This window comes from Neoarius graeffei, chromosome 9 (assembly GCF_027579695.1).
Source record: "Neoarius graeffei isolate fNeoGra1 chromosome 9, fNeoGra1.pri, whole genome shotgun sequence".
Classification (NCBI taxonomy): Eukaryota; Metazoa; Chordata; class Actinopteri; order Siluriformes; family Ariidae; genus Neoarius; species Neoarius graeffei.
Window position 1 is genome coordinate 61,106,504 of NC_083577.1, and position 19,973 is coordinate 61,126,476.

The following is a 19,973-nucleotide window of genomic DNA, read 5'->3' on the forward strand; positions in this document are numbered from 1 at the left end:
AAACATGTGTAGTAGAATAAACATACACATTCTTTCAATAAGATTAACATGGTATATAGCTAGATTGTAATTAATTTGTAACAGACGCGAGATGGACAATCGTAACAGAAGTAATGTAACAGACATCATTTTGGAACCCATAGGCTTGACTTTGGCATATAAATATGTTTTTATTACATCTCAGAAAATTAAAGTTATCTTTTAACATATCATTCATTAAAGATTACATGTTTTGTGACCTGATGGTAAAAAAAGAAATGGTTTTAGGTGAATAAGTTCATGTCCCCATTTCAGTACCTATAAGCGTGGAATCACTCATATATATATATATATATATATATATATATATATATATATATATATATATATATATATATATAACACACACACTGCTGCACACACTTTTTATATGAATGAACCAGACATTTTTAAGAGACACTGTAGTTTTTCTTGCTGGATGTACCAGAGATTTGTGGTGCTGCTTGGACACCTCTTTCTGTCTCGCTCACTAATAATATAATTAAACTCCTCCCAGAATAACTTGATTAAAACCAGGAACTGCATACTCTGTTTCATTGCATGCACTCCTGCCTCTCTCCTTTTTATAAATCTTTCACAAAGCTTAAAGGTTTCGCAGAAGTTACTGAAAACCAAATCTTACACTGAAAATCTCCTTAAACATTTGACTGGTAGTGTACCTTGCTTTCCTCCTACCTTGACATAAAAGCCTTTAATTCTTAAAAACACAGTAATGTGAGGAAAACAGTTTCTCAAGAAGCGTTTCCTAAAGCTTTGGGCCAGGCCCAGGGCTGGATATGGGCCTGGAGGGAAGTGCTGAGACTGAGAGTTGAGAGAGTGAGTCCATCATACTACTTCCTCTGGGACAGGAAGCTGTCTCTCTATGGAGACTGTGCCACTCTCTTGGTGTTGTAGGTCAGACAGCAGGTTGCTATGGACCGTTGTTTTGTAATGCTGTGAACAACAGGGAATGTAAGTTAGGAAGAGTACCAGCAGCACTCAAGCTTCTGTCTGATGTGAGGCGAAGCACAGACCTTTCAGATTTATACCATGTGCAATTTTAGTGCTTGCACATATACGTTCAGTGGTGTGTTGGCGAGGTCGGGCATTAGACTGGGCGAAGTATGAAGGGACAGTCTGATTTTGTGAAGTTTGCAATGGCGATTTTGATGAGCTTAAATTATCCTTCATTGTAATATACAAAGAAGAATGGTCTAGTTAGAGAGTCTGGTAGTGGATATGGTACCGTACTTGACCACGACCTGCTTACATTCACAGAAAGGGGCTATTTGTCTGGCATAGCAAATGACCAACCATAATCAGTGGCTTAGTAGACGCTGGAAAATGTTCACAGCCTTCTTTAAAACTTTTAAAGAAGGCTGTGAAAAACTCTCAAACTTTTTTCCAATCACTGCCATCGTTTCCCCAACATATGTTGTCTGGAAGTGTGTACACTCTGAGGTGTTGATAGCTAGTGAGATGACAAGATTATGTGAGTTGTGGCCAGATAGTTGAGGCTATCAGACGGTCCGTGGGCGAAGCATCTGAGGCTGAGTCTAATTATGAGGCTAGTATTCACTGGTGCTCTTGACTGTTCTTTCACAGTCTTTCTTTAACTAAGCCACAAATTTGTGGTTAATACGATCAACAGCTTTAAGCTTCAAACCAGTTAGGAATGTTTGAGGAAGTTCAGGTTAGGAACGGTGTTGCTAGGAAACCAGTGTTTTTGCAGATTTACTCTTTGAAAAATGAGCTTTTTTTTTTTTTTAAATATCCTGTAATGGTAAGACGAGTTTTTTTTGTTTGTTTGTTTTTTTAATGCTAATGGATCTCTTATTACCAGCTCAGAGAAGACAGGGTTCTACCATACACACATATTCACACTAACCACTATGGGTAATTTATAATGGCCAATCCAATTTGGCAATCTTTAGAGAACCAGAATAAACCCACAATGGACACAAGAAGAACATGCAAAACCTCGCACAGACAGTAAACTCGAGCAGGATCAACATTATCCCAGTGAAGGAAAATTTAACCAACAATGAGAACCACACACATCACTGTTACGGAAGGCGCTGCCCTTGCTTTTAATAAACCAACACATTAACATAGACTGACTGTTAAATGTGAACATAAATACTGATCTACTAATACCAGATCACTATTAACTGCTTGCTCTTCAATGCTAATACGAATGCTTTAAGGCACTTGGAAGAAAGTTGTTAATCCTGTAGATAAAAGATTCAAAGACGCTGCTCATATTAACTGTATACCATAAATATGTGCTGTGCTTCAGGTCCCTAAATACAATGATAATGAGTGCGGCGTTTTATGAGAGTGAATTAGATCTAAATTTTTACAATCCAATAAAGTATTTCTCAGTTCACTAGAATTTTTATGATTATACGTTTTTCAATTCATTATATATGTTCAAAATTGTTTGCCTGGAAGTGTAATCTATTGCGAGATTCTACACATACAGGGTGTTAAAAAAGTCTTGCATGGCAGTGTAATTTGTTACAAGATTCCACACATAGAGCGTGTTCAAACACTTATGTCTGGGTGTGATATTTACTGCAAGATTTGGCCAAATCTACGACTAGGAAACAAGCTTTAATTTCCTTATTATTATTATTATTATTATTATTATTATTATTTTATTTTTTTAAATATCATTCTTAACTTGTGTGTGTGTGTGTGTGTGAGAGAGAGATAGAGAGAGAGAAAATGTGAGAGATAGACAGTACCAGTCAAAAAATTTGTACACACTCATTCATAGGTTTTTCTGTATTTTGACTATTTTCTACATTGTAGAACAACACCGAAGACATCAAAACTACAAAATATCATCCATCCATTATCTCTAGCCGCTTATCCTGTCCTATAGGGTCGCAGGCAAGCTGGAGCATATCCCAGCTGACTATGGGCGAGAGGTGGGGTACACCCTGGACAAATCACCAGGTCATCACAGGGCTAACACATAGACAACCATTCGCGCTCACATTCACACCTACGGTCAATTTCGAGCCACCAATTAGCCTAACCTGCATGTCTTTGGACTGTGGGGGAAACTGGAGCACCCGGAGGAAACCCACGGGGAGAACATGCAAACTCCACACAGAAAGGCCCTCGCCGGCCACGGGGCTCGAACCCGGACCTTCTTGCTGTGAGGCGACAGCGCTAACCACTACACCACCGTGCCGCCCGTCTGAGATCATCAAATAGTAAATAATAATAAAAAATACAGTAAATAGCCCTATGCCACAGCTGTAGTAATCCATATTATGTCAAGAACCGCTCAACTAAGTAGAGAAATGACATCCATCATTACTTTACAACAGGAAGTGTCTTTTAATTAACAAAAATAAAGAAAAAACATTGAATTAGAAGGTGTGTCCAAACTTTTGACTGGTACTGTATATAGTCACTGTTCCACATAAGTTTGGGTGTTTACATGTCTGGCTATGTTGTATTATTATAGTCAGAGTTCAGGGAAAGCTGACTAATGTAGGAAGTGGAAGAGACACTCTGTGTTTATATGTGGACTCCATGACCGTAGGCTTGGGCAGTGCAGTCATAGCACAATCCCTGTACCACCCACACAAGTCCATATGCACGCACAGACATCATCATAACAACACACACACACACACACACACACACAAAACTACTATAAGGCTTTGCCATCATTATCTCCTCTTTTTGGACAAACCAGCACTAGAGACACTATTGTCTTTTATGAAAAGAAGGATGATGTGAATTAAGATCTCAGCCAGTGCTTGCTGATGTGGGAGTGATCAGGCTGTGTTGCTCTGAGCTTCCCACATCATCCATCATGCAGCTTACAAAGAAAGAAGAAATGATCCAAGTGAATGTTACATCATTTTAAATCTTTTTTAGCACACACTAGCGCACCTAATTTGGCATCAGTCTGCAATGGTTAAGAACAAACATTAAGCACAATAAAGAACCTACCAATTCAAGACACATGGAACAAAGTAGAATCCACGTTATTATTATAAAGAACAGCATTATTTCGGAGAAGTTTACTTTTAAATCCATTGTGAAATTAACGTTTTTTGAATAACTAATGTAGATTTTATTTTCAATGCTTTGTTTGGATATAAAAAAAGGAAATTAGTGCATTTAATACATTTCCCACTTCAGTGTAATCAGATAGGATTGCTTAAGCTTGTTCAAAGAAAATTGTGAATTAAAAAAATGAAAATATGGCTAATCATGCTAATGAAAAGCTATATTACTAATGCCTTATTGGCAGCTTTGAGTCTCATTTCAAAGAAGGATATTAGACTTCCTTAAGTCTAAATTAAACTACTTCATCTATTTTTATCTATTCTTCACATACAATAAAGAATATTATCAATTCCGTGAAGTGCTATGTAATGAATAAGTTGCTTTTAATTTCGCTTGGAAGGTGATGCATACTATGTGTTTGTGTCCCACCAATTCTGATATAACAGACATATTGTTTTACTGTTATTAAGTATTAAAGGAGATATGCAGAACCTTTATTTTTAAATAAATTCCTGAGTGGATAGTATCTCCATCCTTGACTCTTGTACTGTATGCTGCATAAATGAGAATTAAAAAAATATAATTTTGAGAGTTAAAATCGACCGCAAAGTTGGCATTCGAGCTGCCCCGCTGAGCCAGCCAGCCCTGAGTGCGTGACGTCACAGCGGGAACCGGTTTTAAGGCCGAGGACTTTGACAGCTATAGACCAAAGTCATATAAATAAAAATTTATGGTGAAAGTAAGAAATCCCGTTACCGACTTGCTCAACTAAGACTGATTTGACTTCATTGATTGTGGGTTGACGCTCATTAAAACAGGATAGGTGTTATAACTTATGCAACATACATGTACATGCATGCATTTTCACTGATAAAACGTAAAAGGCTAATTAAATAATCAGATGAACTGAGACAATCACATTCTGAAGCAAATTAAATAATCTTATACCGGTAACTTAAACACACAATACAAGTTACATGTATTAATCTAAATGCAGGTAAACAACATGTTTTTGTTGTTTTATATCCAAATGAGAGTCGGAGCTTACCCGTCTGTGTTCTCGCTTCTTGAAGGCCGATCTTGTGGCCGATTGTTTTGAAACAATCTGACTTTCAGTTGTTCGTTCAGTTCTCCGTTCATTCGCTTCTTCCACGTAAAGGTGAGATGGCAGCGATATCCAGTGAAGAAATGAGACGGCTGCTCCACTCATTCTCCATTTTCTCCATACTGAATACTCTGCCATTACTGCTTGGCTCAGGCAATTGCTAAACCCGGGACGGGACGGAACATCACCGGTTTTAGCAACAACTGCAGGGAGGTCACTGTCTGAGCGATATGTCCCGTCCCGTTCCGTCCCGGGTTTTACCAGCAACCTTCGGCTCACACTCCGGGAGAACTGGTGCAACTGAACTTACTTTCCTTTTAAAAAAAATAAATAAACGCTTCCCTTTTCTTGTAGTTTGATTTAATTGTTGGTACTGCACCCTCTTTCAATACGGGCTTATAGCCAACGCTCCTCAAAAGATCAGAGGTTTCGTACGAGTCTTCAGTAAAATGTGCAGAGCAGAGGAGAGACCACTTCGTAGGTGCCCAATGTGCCCGTGAACTTCTCGCAAAACGCATCCAAATCTTTGCAGTTTGAACATTCTTGGGCCATGAATGCAACGTAAATCCACCTTCTGTCGTGTTGCTGGCACATCTACGTGGCATGGCGATAAATTAGCTCAAAATGGAGGATCAGAGTTGCAGTCAGCTCTGTGTTTTAGTATAGCGGAAATGGCGATGAGACCAATAGACTTCCTGCTGTGATGTTACGGACGTCAACATCATTCACTCAGACCTCTACCTATATGAATCACTTTAATCATAAAAATTACTATATTAGATTTATTGTTAACGCTTAAAACTATTCCTGTGCCATTCTTGAGGTCTCAAGGCATTTATAAACAAAAGTGAGGCCATGGCTCTGCGTATATGCTTTAAGTATTATTATGTATATACTATTATATAAGTATTTGCTTGTGCATTAGATTTGTTCTTTTTCCTTGTTACTCATCTTGTATAAAGTGAGTTCTTTTATTTCACAGTGCTTTTTCCTTCAACTGATATATTATCAAGGTCTATGGTGTTTATATACTCATTTTGAAATTGTATCATGTCTGATACACAGTTTTGGAAAACAGTTCGAGATTAGTCATGTTTGCATACACTCACATAGACAGTGTATGATGGCAGTGGTAGCTCAACAGTTAAGGCTCTGGGTTACTGATCTGAAGGTCAGGGGTTCTAGCTGTAGCACTGCCAAGCTGCCACTGTTGGGCCCTTGAGCAAGGCCCCTAACTCTCTCTGCTCCAGGTGTGCTGAATCATGGCTCTGACCCCAACTTCCTAACAAGCTGGGCTATGCGAAGAAAAGAATTTCACTGTGCTGTAATGTATATGTAGCAAATAAAGGCTTCATCATCTTAACCCTTTGATGCAAAACATGGGTCAAAAGTGACCCGGCTGCATTTTTATCTTCTATATCTTTGCAATAAATTAATTCCATCATTCAGTATTCAAGGTATTCCTCAATTAACTTGTTTTTGATCATCAGACATCCTTATTTTATTTTTTCCTTTCTTACTTTTTGAATAAAAACCCTTTTTGTATCACTACCCTTCTAATGCACAACATGGGTCAAAAACGACCTGCGTTCATTTTCCAGGTTATTTCATGTATGGCTGAGTGTTTCTATGATATACTTTTGAAATACATTCATTTTGTCATTTACTTTTCCAAATATGCAGTAAATATCTTGTTTTTGTTTAGCACAAATCATCATTTTTATTTTTCCTTTCTTAAGTTATGAACAAGCACAGCTTTTGTAATTCGACATCAAGTTTACACACATGGGTCAGAACCGACCCGCATGCATTTACTCCAACGTTTGGTGGGAACTGTGAATTGTGCTTGTGTCAGACATTTCACAGCTCAGCACAGCACAGTGCCCTTTGCCCATCTAATACATGCAAGTAATGTTTTTCAATTGTTCTAACATTACCTTAGAAAAAAATGGATTATGTTTAGGTTCCCTTGAGAGTGAGTAGATTACTTGTCAGAAAGTTGCAAGTAATTACTATTAGCTACCGAGCTGTTGACATATTCTACTTTAGTTCGCTAATTTTATTGTAGTTGGCTTAGCTAACTTAGTTAATAAATAAATAACTGGCCCCATTCACTGCTAAAGTAATTACTTGAAACAAATTATTATTATAGTATTAAGACATTTAATTTTAAATCACACTTGGATGACCCATGTGTAGTAATATAAAAAGTATTTTTGTTCATAAAGTAGGAAAGAAAAAATTAAATTAATGATTTGTGGTAATTAAAAACAAGATATTTAAAGAATACTTGGAATATTCAATCATAAAATAAATTAATTTCAAAAGATAGAGCAGGGGCAGCACGGTGGTGTAGTGGTTAGCGCTGTCGCCTCACAGCAAGAAGGTCCGGGTTCGAGCCCCGTGGTCGGCGAGGGCCTTTCTGTGCGGAGTTTGCATGTTCTCCCCGTGTCCGTGTGGGTTTCCTCCGGGTGCTCCGGGTTCCCCCACAGTCCAAAGACATGCAGGTTAGGTTAACTGGTGACTCTAAATTGACCGTGAGTGTGAATGGTTGTCTGTGTCTATGTGTCAGCCCTGTGATGACCTGGCGACTTGTCCAGGGTGTACCCTGCCTTTCGCCTGTAGTCAGCTGGGATAGGCTCCAGCTTGCCTGTGACCCTGTAGAACAGGATAAAGCGGCTAGAGATGATGAGATGAGATGAGATATTTAAAGAATACTTGGAATATTCAATCATAAAATAAATTAATTTCAAAAGCTAGAGCAGGGGCGGCACGGTGGTGTAGTGGTTAGCGCTGTCGCCTCACAGCAAGAAGGTCCAGGTTTGAGCCCCGTGGTCGGCGAGGGCCTTTCTGTGCGGAGTTTGCATGTTCTCCCCGTGTCCGCGTGGGTTTCCTCCGGGTGCTCCGGTTTCCCCCACAGTCCAAAGACATGCAGGTTAGGTTAACTGGTGACTCTAATTGACCGTGAGTGTAAATGGTTGTCTGTGTCTATGTGTCAGCCCTGTGATGACCTGATGACTTGTCCAGGGTGTACCCCGCCTTTCGCCTGTAGTCAGCTGGGATAGGCTCCAGCTTGCCTGTGACCCTGTAGAACAGGATAAAGCGGCTAGAGATGATGAGATGAGAAGATAGAGCAAAGAAAAACTCAGTCAGCATGAAATAACCTGGAAAATGAATGCGGGTCATTTTTGACCCATGTTGTGCATTAGAAGGGGTGTGCATATGTTTTGCATCAAAGGGTTAAAAAATCTGTACAAGCATTCATCCTGACAGTTATATAATGAGTGTAATTCTGACAGAACCTCTAGGCAGAATGCCCTTGCTGTGATCAATGCACATTTATAATTGGGAATACTCTACTGATCATGCAGAGGACACACACGTGCACACACACACCCTTTCTCATTCATTTAAAGAGCCATACAAACATGCATGAGCAAAATGCTCCCCGTGTAGCAAAAGAAAGAGGTTCTGACAAAAAAACAAAAAACCACCGGCACCTGTTTGTATGTCAAATAACTAATTTCTATTTCAAAGCTGGCGGCATCTGATTGGTTATACTGATGTCTTTGAATGCAAGCTTTTCCTTTTGAAGCTGCGTGGCTCTGTCAGCCATAAAACCTTGATCGAGGCAAAGTGAAGCTTTAATGTGAGCAGATGGACAGTGTACTTACTATGTGCAGTCCACCTCACTTTCTGCCCGAATGCAGCCATAAGGACCAGCATGTCCAAACAATATCTCTTGTCTTTTTCAGGATTTGTGTTCAAGGGCAGACCTTGTGCTTTAATTATTCAGATTGAGACCCTTCAGCATTATGTGTGTATTACAGTTGACAGTGATTACATTCACACTCAGATATGTCATAAAAATTACTTTGTCTCAATGACAGCGAAGATGTTGGCATGTCATTTTTTATGATCATCTGTATTTTCAGCGAAACTTGAGCATAATGTGTGGTTTAAAGCTATTAGTGTTATAAGACAGCACCCCCTGTTGGTGGAGATTTAATGAATCTCCACACTCTCAACTGGTCATGGCAGATTCAGCTTAAGTTCCCTTTGCTTAGAGTACCTCAATTAACTAATATACGTAATTGATGACATTAGTGTTTATCAGGTGTTCTTAGAAGCACAGTTACGTATGCAGTTAGCATTTGATTTCACCTCTTTGAATTGGCAGGAGTGGTGAGAATCACTTGGGTAACCTATGTCTATGTCACGAAGAACCAACCCACATTAGGACTGACTGGAAAAGTGTTCAGAGATGACCACTGCTATCATGCCAATAGGAGGGATGATGTTAACATTGTAGAACCTGGAGATGGTGCAAAGTGATGCCTAGGTAGCAGCAGCACAAACTTTCTGGAGTGCCACACTTCTCTGTAATGCCCATGAGGCAGAGATACTGCTCTTAGAGTAACATGTCATGGTAGGGGCTGGGCATCTGGCCAAGGTTTGTGGGCCAAATTTAAGACCTCCACCACCCAGTGGGCCACTCTCTGTTTAGACAGGGGAACTCCTCATGTCTTCCTTCCATGGCAGATGATCTGATGATTTGGATCTCTGTCATCTGGTCCAAAAAAGCACCATAGGGCAATACTGGGCATAACAAATAATGCTCATCAGGCTCCTCTTCATGGGATGCTACAAGGTCAATCACTTGGTTAGAAAAATTACATATATGAATTTAGGAAGATAGACTGGGTGCAGAGGTCCACCTGTGACTTGCAAAACTTTTCCTAGATCTGGGACACCATTTCTGAATGCAGATGTCAATCTCTCAGGTGTGTGCACTGTCTTGATAGAACATCTGGATGGGTTCATGTAAGGCAGAGATCAGCATCACCTTGTGCTGCCCCAGTGACTGATTTATCTGACAGTCAAAATGTTGTCCGAATGGACCAGCACAACATAGTATCTCAGAGCTAATTAGAAGAATTTGATAGCAAGAGAGACCACTCTGAATGCATGATAATGACTGTCACATGTTGGGATGACAGTGTGGCTAGTATTCTCAACTTCAATTGATGAATTGTATGGCCTGCTTTGATATTAGGGTGCTTTTTTTCCAAGTTCATTATGAGACTGAGCATCATAATATATGCAAAGAGGGCAGGCATATCCCAGATGGCCTGCTCCTTGATGGGGGTGGAGAAGAATCATCGTACTAGAGAAAGGCCAAAGTGTAGGAATTATTCAAATTAGAGTCCCTGCCCTTGGAAGGAAATCCTCAAAAAGCATTAATGCAGATCTGTTGACGTGAACCAGTCTTCTGACAACATTAAAAAAAAACCAACCTGAATACTGTGATGGCTGAAACCAGAGGGCTTTTAGGAACCAGTTTAGCTCTTTCAAATCTAAAATTGGCCGACAACTACAATCCTTATTCTGAAGTAGGAAGTATGTTGAGTAAAAAAACTCTTCTTCTGAATAGCAAGGTCTGTTATTTCAATTGCACCTCTATCCAACAGGAAACAAGCCTTTTGGAGTGCCAAACTTAGTAGGTGTATAATTTGAAAGGCCCTGAACCCAAAGAGCTTGGGGACTGACAGTGGAACATTATCATCAGACTGCATTGTTTTGATGTAGTGGTTGACCAATGAGCAAAGTTTTTGGCTGTAAAATGTCCAATCTGGGTTCGAACCTGCCAGTCGACTGGAGCCTTTCTTTATGGTTTGTTAATTCTTCTGAAACTGGGATTGGCTCCAGCTCACCCAAGAGACTCTGGCTGCAGACTTGAGCACCACATTAGACCAGAAACACATGACTTCCATGCTCGAAATAACGAGGAAGTAGCTGGGTCAAAGGCTTTTTTTTTTAAATCAACCTCGGTGTGAAATTTGAAAGTTCCTGAACCCGAAATCTTGGGGACTGACAATGGAACATTATTATCAGACTGCACTGTTGATGTAGTAGCTGGTCAATGAGCAAAATTTTCAGCTGTAAAGTGTCCAGTCTGCATAACTCTGTTTATCATGGGTGTTCAGGTCTCACACCAGGCTGATGGAGCGTATATAGTGCCAGTCTATTTAGCTCTACTGGTTTCTAATTTCTGAAACCTGTAACCTTATCTCCACGACTTCTTTGGTCTCAGGTCCAAAGAGCAACCCTGGCACCCAGGATAGGTTTGGTAGGGGTGATTTGCACATATTTTACAGAACAGATTGTGTTAGCTACACTTGGCACCATCCATAAACCAGATCACATCCTGGCCTAAGCGTTTCAGAGTCAGGAGTGAGATTTCAAACAGCCCCCTTCAGGCTATCAGGGTTGATAGTTGCAGACTGGAGAGATCTTTCCAATGCAAACAGAAAAGCCTATGCCCTATTTTCAGGAGATTGTGAGTTTGAATACTGATGCAAGTGGCATGGTGGTTAGCACTGTTGCTTTACAATAAGGAAGTTCTGGGTTCGAACCTGCCAGTCAACCAGGGTCTTTCTGTGTGGAGTTTGTTAATTCTCCTCAAGCTGAGATTGACTCCAGTTCACCCAAGAGAGTCTGGCTGGAGACTTGAGTGCCATGCTAGAATGGAAACACATGACTTCCACACTTGGAATAATGAGGAAGTAGCTGGGTCAAAGGCTTTTTTAAATCAACTTAAAAGGAATAACCAATAGTGAATTCAAGAAACATGACCTCCACTCTAGGCAGGAAACACATGACCTAGAGTTAAGATTAAAGTTTGGGTTAGGAGGTCACATGTATGTTACGTGTTTCCTGTCTAGAGTGGAGCTCCAGTTTGCAGCCAGACCCTCAGCTCACCCATGACTCCCAATGGATAAGCAATATAGAAAATAAAAGAATGAATGAATGCTGACACAACCTCAGCTATCTCTGTTAAAATTGGCCTTAGTCTCTGGGTGTGAGGGATGGCATGCTCTCTTTCTCATCTCAGTAACACATAACTGTTTTTCTTTTAAGATTTTTTTTGGGCTTTTTTTCACCTTTATTGGATAGGACAGTGTAGAGACAGGAAATGAGCGGGAGAGAGAGAGATTGGGAAATGACCTCAGGTCGGAATCAAACCCAGGTCCCCAGATTTATGGTATGGCGCCTTATCCACCTGAGCCATGACACCCCCATAACTGTTTTTCTTATGGCAAATTAGTAGAGAGTTGCCAATCCTTTGATCGCTTGTGCCATTGAACTAGTTCTCTTACCATGCTGTGATTGTGTCCTACGCTAACTCCATAATCACTGCAACACCCCTCAGGATTGCCACACTCCCTCTTTAAAAGCTTGTTGTCATTAGATTTTTTGAATGGTATAATTTCTTTGCAATGCAGACATCAACATCAGACATTTAGGGCAGTTTATGATTTGGTCTTGGTAACACGGGGTGATGAGGTTACAATGTCTGAAGTATGGAGGTGCGAGTATGGTTATGTGTGTGTGATGCTGGTATGGACCAGTAACTGACCCCTCCCCATGACTCGGGAGTGGTTGCTAGGCAATTAGAGTACTCCAATCATCATCATGCTCAGATGAGTGCTCACTCTCTACAGAGAGCACACACTCACACACATGCGCTGCAGTCAGCTTGCTACTCAGTGGGACCTTGATACCCAGAACAGAACTCTGGGCATCTCTTGCACTCTCTCTCTCTCTCTCTCTCTCTCTCTCTCTCTCACACACACACACACATATCCTGTTGTCTGTTTGCTACACATCCACCCTTAGATGCTCTCTCAGAAATATACGCTTGAGTGCAGGGGAAAGGAAAGAGAACTACTACTGTAATGCACAGGTTCATTTTGTGATCGGAACTGAGTGCAGTAAAGCATGCAGAGAGAGAGCAACAGCAAGGAATGTCTCTGAATCCCTGCACTTATGGGGATTACTCAACTGTAGGTAAGTTTGTGCTCTATTGCTATCTATTTCCGTCATCCCTCTGCAGTGTCCTATTTGGAATTTCGGCATATTTTTACGCTTGGAGTGTAAAAGTGTTTTTTTTTTTTTTTTGGGGGGGGGGGGGGGATGCTTAGTCATGGTAGCTTATTTAGTTTAATTTTTGCCTATTGTATGTTGTGAAAGGCTTACGCTAACCCTTCAATTCCCAGAAACTGTCAGCAGGTCTATACCTACATTTCTCACCCTCTGTAAATACATGCTCTACTAGTTTCCCTGTAGTTATTAAACAATTAACTGCTATTCATTTTAAAGCATGATATTCAATAACTACTATATTGAATATCATGCTTTAAAATGAATAGCAGTTAACGACAAATTGCAAGCACACTCTGTATGTGGTATGGTTGGATACATGCAAATAAATAGAGCAAAAAGCACTAGTTAGTATTTGTGCTTGAGATTAGGGAAGCAGTTCTGGCTGACAGATTAGTTTCTTTATCTGTTATGTTGGTAGGACAGTGATTCATTTGCTGGTCTTCAGATGAACTAACAGCTAAAGAAGTGGGAATAATGATAGATCATGCATATGTTGTATACAGGAATATGCTGATGAGATGTGTGTGTATATACAGGAACTAGAGTTCTTCATCAATGAGAGAGAGAGAGAGAGAGAGAGAGAGAGAGAGAGATTTGTATCGCAGATGGCTTCTTGAATCACACATCACACCCAGGTTGTCATTATGCGAGATTTTATGCACTGCAAAAAATTGAAAACTGAATTTGAGGAGAAAATTACTTAATACTTGTGAAATTATCTTGCCGCATGGACAGATATTTTTACGTGATAAGACATCTTAGAATAAGTTGGTTGCAATCTAGTACTAGGTTTAATAATCTCAGAATTGGTGTCTTGTTTTCTTCTAATAGGAAATGCTAGATCGTTTCAACTATTTTCAAGATATTTTCACTTGCTAAGATATCATTTTTTGCAGTGTGAAACATAGTGATTCAAATCATTCAACTCTTGTTGCCGCACCACTTTAGCTGAGCTTTGAAGGTAATCTACGATTATAACTTTGCTTGAATCAAATCATACCTTGCGTTCTGATCTGAAAGCTTTTATTATTTAGAATACAGACATGCACTTAACTTAGCAGGTCAGGTCATCGTCACACAACTAGGTTGAGTTCTTTTCACCTGTTTTTGACTGACAGCTCCTCGAACCCTTTTGTATAACATGGCTGAGGTATGTTAATGTGCAGGACTTGGGAAAGTTGTTTTTTTTTCTTTCTTTCTTTTTTTTTGCAGTATCTGCACAGAGAGCTCTGGTTGTCATAGAGATATGAAGTCCTATCCTTAATTTATGTTTCTTCTTCTGGTGGTGTTCAAGTTGGCAGATGGTTTAAGCCCATTTGTGTAGTCTTCAGAGCAGAAGAGCACATTCAGGTCTTTATTTTGTGAGTAAATGTGTTTCTCATGTTTAAATAAGATACAATCCATATTAGCCTTTTCTGCTTTTCCTGTCTTTTTGTTTCTGCAGAAGAATCAATATAGTACTGTAATGACCAATGCAAATGGAGCCAATTTAAGTGGCATTGAAGAATGACTTCCGGTAATTATATTAATTTGTTCGCAGTAGCAAGTAGAAGCACACAGACAAATGACACTCTTTATGTAGGACAGCCCTCTCTTATGGACTAAAACATCTTTTAGATAGAAGGGATAAGTATGTGGGGCAGCACGGCGGTGTAGTGGTTAGCACGGTCGCCTCACAGCAAGAAGGTTCTGGGTTCGAGCCCAGTGGCCGACAGGGGCCTTTCTGTGTTGAGTTTGCATGTTCTCCCCGTGTCTGTGTGTGTTTCCTCCAGGTGCTCTGGTTTCCCCCACAGTCCAAAGACATGCAGGTTAGGCTAATTGGTATTGTACATTCACTGGCCACTTTATTAGGAACACCCATACACATGCTGTGGTATGCAGTTCTCTAATTGACAGCAGCACAATGCATAAAATCATGCAGATACAAATCAATAGCTTCAGTTAATGTTCACTTCAAACTTTAGATTGGGAAAAATTGTGATCACTGTGGCATGTGTTGGTGCCAGATGGACTGATGTGAGTATTTCACACGTGTGGGGTTTTCACACAGAACAGTTTCTAGAATTTACACAGAATGGTGCAGTGGCGGGGGAAAAAACACTGAGTGAGCGACAGTTCTGTGGGTGGAAACGTCTTGTTGATAAGAGCAGTCAGAGGAAAATGGCCAGATTGGTTTGAGCTGCCAGGAAGGATATAGCAACTCATAGCAACCCTTTGGAACCGTGGTGAGCAGAAAAGCATCTCAGCATGCAACAGCAGAAGACCACATTGGGTTCTACTACTGCCAGCCAAGAACAGGAATCTTAGAATCAAGAACAAGTTCCTATTAAAGTGGCCGGTGAGTGTAGGTGGCAACTATGAAATAAGCATAGTAACTGATGGAAGGTAAAAGATAGCAGTTTACTTTATTGTGTAAGTATAGGTGCTGCAGAAATTAAATATGGTTAAATATACATGCTGTAGACACCTCTAATGAAATCTTGAAGGTAGAGGTCTGCGCGGGTCGGATTTTTCAGTCCCGCTCCCGCCCGCGCCCGCATTGTGCAGTCACGCTCCCGCCCGCGCCCGCAAAGAATTATGATTTTCAGTCCTGCTCCCGCCCGCGTCCACAAAAAAATTATGATTTTCAGTCCCGCTCCCGCCCACGCCTGCCATATTTTGTCCCGCTCCCGCCCGCAAATCCCGCATGATGCAGACGTTCGCGTTATTTCTCAGGAAAGTTCTTGTCTTGACACAGCGTTATGGTGCCCCGCCCCCTACTTTGAGTGGATTTGAGCATAAATATCTACAGCTCACGTTCACGTTTGTTATTATTTACCTTGTTTCTGAATTCAGCATGTAGTGTCTCTAATAATAATAATAATAATAATAATAATAATAAGTGCTGTCAAGCGATTAAAATATTTAATCGCGAATCGCACATTTTTATCACATGAGAAACCATTGTAATTCTCTGATCAGCATAAAAAAGTGAATGGGCTTGCTTTGTACCAAGGGTGTTGTTTTTTTTTTATTGCAAAGCAGAGCTAACAAGAGGAGTGAACTTCACTCTTCTTCCACTTCACTCAGTGAAGTGATTTACTGCTTGAGTTAGTCTACAGCTCTATCAGAGAGACAGGTTACACAGTGACGGTAGGCTTGACATGCTTGATTATAATATAAAGTACACTATTATATTAACTTCAAGTTGAAGGTACTGGTTAATCACAGATGTTTTCCACACGTTTTCTGCTCGCTGTCGTTTGCGATTACTGGCAATCCAGTAGTGCAGTAGGGGTGGACATGACATACCGTAGCACCTTTTATTTGGAGTGAATTTAATCGTGTCTTTGAGACTTCATAATCACCTGGCTACATCAGCCATGCTCAAGCTCCTGGAAGCTGCAATAAGTGTTTATGGATTATGGATGTGGTGTATGAATGTTTAACATTCTCAGAACATTATTATTGATTTTTACATTTTGAGACCAAGGTCTGAATACAAAGATGCTATTTAAATGCCATAGAATATTGCTTGTGCAAATAAATGTGACGTTGTATTGGCTTTGACATTGCTGAGGGTTAAGATTTTAACATTGTGTACCATCATGGAAAGCATATTTATAATAGTCATTCTTCAGTCACAAGTGATGGAGAAAAAATGGTGCTTTGTACCACCATTATGATTTTTTTAAAGAATAAACAAAGTACATGATCATGTGGGATTAACAATAACATTTTAGAACAATCAGTATATTAAAGGAAAATATATAGGAAATAATTGACAATTTAGAAATATGTTAAAACTCCTAAGTCATAGATTTAAGCAGCAATTTCCTGTGCAGTCTGTACCGTATGCTATATAGTGTGGGAGTCAGTACAAGAATATGTAGGCTTCAAACAGCTTTACGAAGCATACAGATTCATCTGTACTTTGAAATATAATGGGTGAAGAGTGCTGAAACGAATAGCATAATGGGTTCTTGATCTATTAAACTTAATATCTGTTGCAAGAGTTAATCTCCTCCAATGAAATAGATAACTACGGTACATAACCAGTATATCAGATGATGAGATGGATACAGAACTAAAGACAAACACTGATGGTAGGATAAGATAAGATACTGTAAGATAAGATAGACAACAATGCATGAATGGCAGAAGCGTGCCATTTTTAATTAATTGCCTCGGAAGAAACTCTCAGCATGGAATCACATCCTGGGATACTGGATAACCATTAGTATTCATCATCATCATCATCATATTCCACATTTTATGAAATCTGGCCTTAAGTAATGCTGTAAAACAAATCAATTTGCTTTTAGTATAATTGTGATCTGTGCCCATTACTATCCAACCTCCCGTCCCCTGAACACACACACGAAGTCTGACTCTCATTAGAGCCACTGCTCTGAGGGGGGATTGTGAGAAGAATTAAGCCCGCTATAACATCCCAGGTGTCTGTATTGACTAATGGACCCAGCAGTGTATGTCATTACTCACCATGCTTATAAATGCTAAACTGTAGAATGGCTTGCATGTAACAAATCTTCACTTATATCAGCTGGATTTGTTTTTTTTTTTAGACTGCTTCTGACAATGATCAATCCTGACAGCGTGCACTATACCCTCTGAAATGCAAATGAATCCTGCCTCAGATGAATGCTGCTGAATACATAGGTCAGGATAATATATTAGAGAAACTAGCTGGTGTTGAAGCTTGAAGTTGGGAATATTTTTGCCATGTCTGTACAAGCTAGCAAATAAGCATAATTTGGAAAGTGAAACATACAGAGCCTGCTAGGAAAACGGGCTTTCGTTTGCTCTTTGAGCATAGTAATTCTCATGAAAAATAATTACATTAAGACCCCTTTATTGCTCTTTGCTCTCGTCTTCTTTGGTTTAGTTCGCTAGACCTCTCAAACCTAATTTCGCTTTATAGATCCATATGAGTTCATCTCGTAGTAATGTACTTTCTCATCTCTTGCCCATATTCTGTCTCGTTCCTAACCTAGATGATGAGCTCATGCATTGGTAATGTATATTAGAAATGAACAGATTTATGAATTTTTATTGCACTTGATTCAAATATGTGAACTGTTGTGTGTTTGTTTTGTAGTGTATTGTATGTTGTAATGTACTGTGTATGTGTATTATATGTATATGTATGATTTGTTTGATGTTGTGATGCTAATGGTGATTCTGAATAAAAATGAAATGAAAATGTGCGTAGAAATGCCAGTTTCATTTACCTAAGCAGAAAACGTTACATCACCACTCTGCTGTCACTGACTCCAACTTTGAGCCTCCGATAACTGTACTTTTCTGTCATCAGACATTGTTTGATGGTAACGGCTCAATACTGTCACAGAGAGTACTTTACTCCATATGCACACATAAAAAGATGAAGCCTCGACTGAGATGTATATGTTTTTGTTTTCTGTGTGCAGTCGGTTTGTGTGGGTGCGTGCTGAGCTTTGATTTTGTGGGCTTTTGAGTTTGTTATCCTCTGTAATTCTGTCTGATTCTCAAATAGAGCAGATGAGAGGGATTATAAGCATTCAGGGACCACAGTACTAGGTTACATTATACAGATACATCATCTCTTCTTACTCCTCTAAGCCTCTGACCAGCACTAAGTGCCAAACACATCACACACCTACATGCTGCCTCGGAAGATGAAGCAGGATGAAAGGGTTCCTTAAGGGCATCCCAGTCCAGTATATATCTAGTATATGCAGATGTATAGACTAATCTAATCTTATCTGTTGTCATATAATATAATCAGTAAAGGTAGTGTTTCTTTGCAAGTGCAGAATGAACTTAGATTTTTAATTTTTTATGTAACTGGCAACCACGGCTTGGCTGTGCTCTGATTTCTCCCTAGTAATATATGCTAGCCAGTTAAAAATGACACAGAACTCATGCACTAGTGAATTCTGTAACATCTGGCTACTATGATGCTGTTCAAAACAGATAAAAATAGAATGATAGGCTTTAATTGCTTTATAGCAAGGCATGTGTTAGCACACCTCTCTCGGGTTGGTACCCATTGCAAGTTATTTATGCAGGGAGTGTGTAGGGTGCAGTTTATAGTGGTCTAATCTGGCACCTTTTCTTTTAATCCATGAACAGCTCTTACTTAACTCTCTCTCTCTCTCTCTCTCTCTCTGTGAGACTAAATATGTGTTAGTGCATGTTAATCTCTATACTAAGGCCCATGATGGAGTTTTGAACCTATAAAAAGGTGCCATCTGTTTCTGCCACACTTGGATAGATGTTATTATGAAGGTGTAACCGCATGACCATGAGTGCACCCATTCATTCCTTTCTTATTCTTGTTGTGTTTTGTTGTGTGTTGTTGTGTTCTCAGAAGTACCGTCAGTGCATGGCTGGTCTCCTGGCCCCTCCCTATGGTGTCATGGAGAGTGGGCCCAGTGCTGACAGTGAGTATACTCCCTTTTAGCTATTATACTAATCTCATTTTCAGAAAAGTTGGGATATTTTCCAAAATGCAATAGAAAATAAATAAATCTGGGATTTGTTAATTCACGTGAACCTTTATTTAACTGACAAAAGTATAAAGAAAAGATTTTCAATAGTTTTACTGACCAACTTAATTATATTTTGTAAACTAGACAGGGACACTCTAATGAGTGCAAACCCCGCCTTTTCCCTATTAAAATACATTGGGCGAAAATTTCGAAGTTCTGCCATGACCTTGACCTTTGACCTTTGACCTCCAAAATTTAATGTTTTCCTTCCTGGGTGATTGGCAACACATGTACAAAATTTGGTCCAAATCGATCCATTGGTTCTTGAGATATCTTGCAGACACACAGACAGACAGACAGACAGACAGACAGACAGACAGACAGACAGACAG

The 19,973-nt window shown here is 39.8% G+C and overlaps 1 protein-coding gene across 6 annotated transcripts in view; it reads left to right on the plus strand.

Annotated features, from left to right (window-relative positions):
- rapgef4a (Rap guanine nucleotide exchange factor 4a) overlaps nt 1–19,973 on the plus strand; it is a 112,770-nt gene that overhangs the window by 23,946 nt on the left and 68,851 nt on the right. For 5 of the 6 annotated variants that reach the window (XR_009655381.1, XM_060930013.1, XM_060930014.1 and 2 more), the window contains one exon: nt 19,461–19,533. Coding sequence is in view for 5 of the 6 variants with exons in the window: in XM_060930013.1 (XP_060785996.1) it covers nt 19,461–19,533 (73 nt within the window). In the remaining variant the exon portion in view is untranslated. Of the gene's footprint in view, nt 1–12,884; nt 13,013–19,460; nt 19,534–19,973 lie in introns of those variants that run through there. The other variant, XM_060930016.1, reaches the window with a different exon arrangement.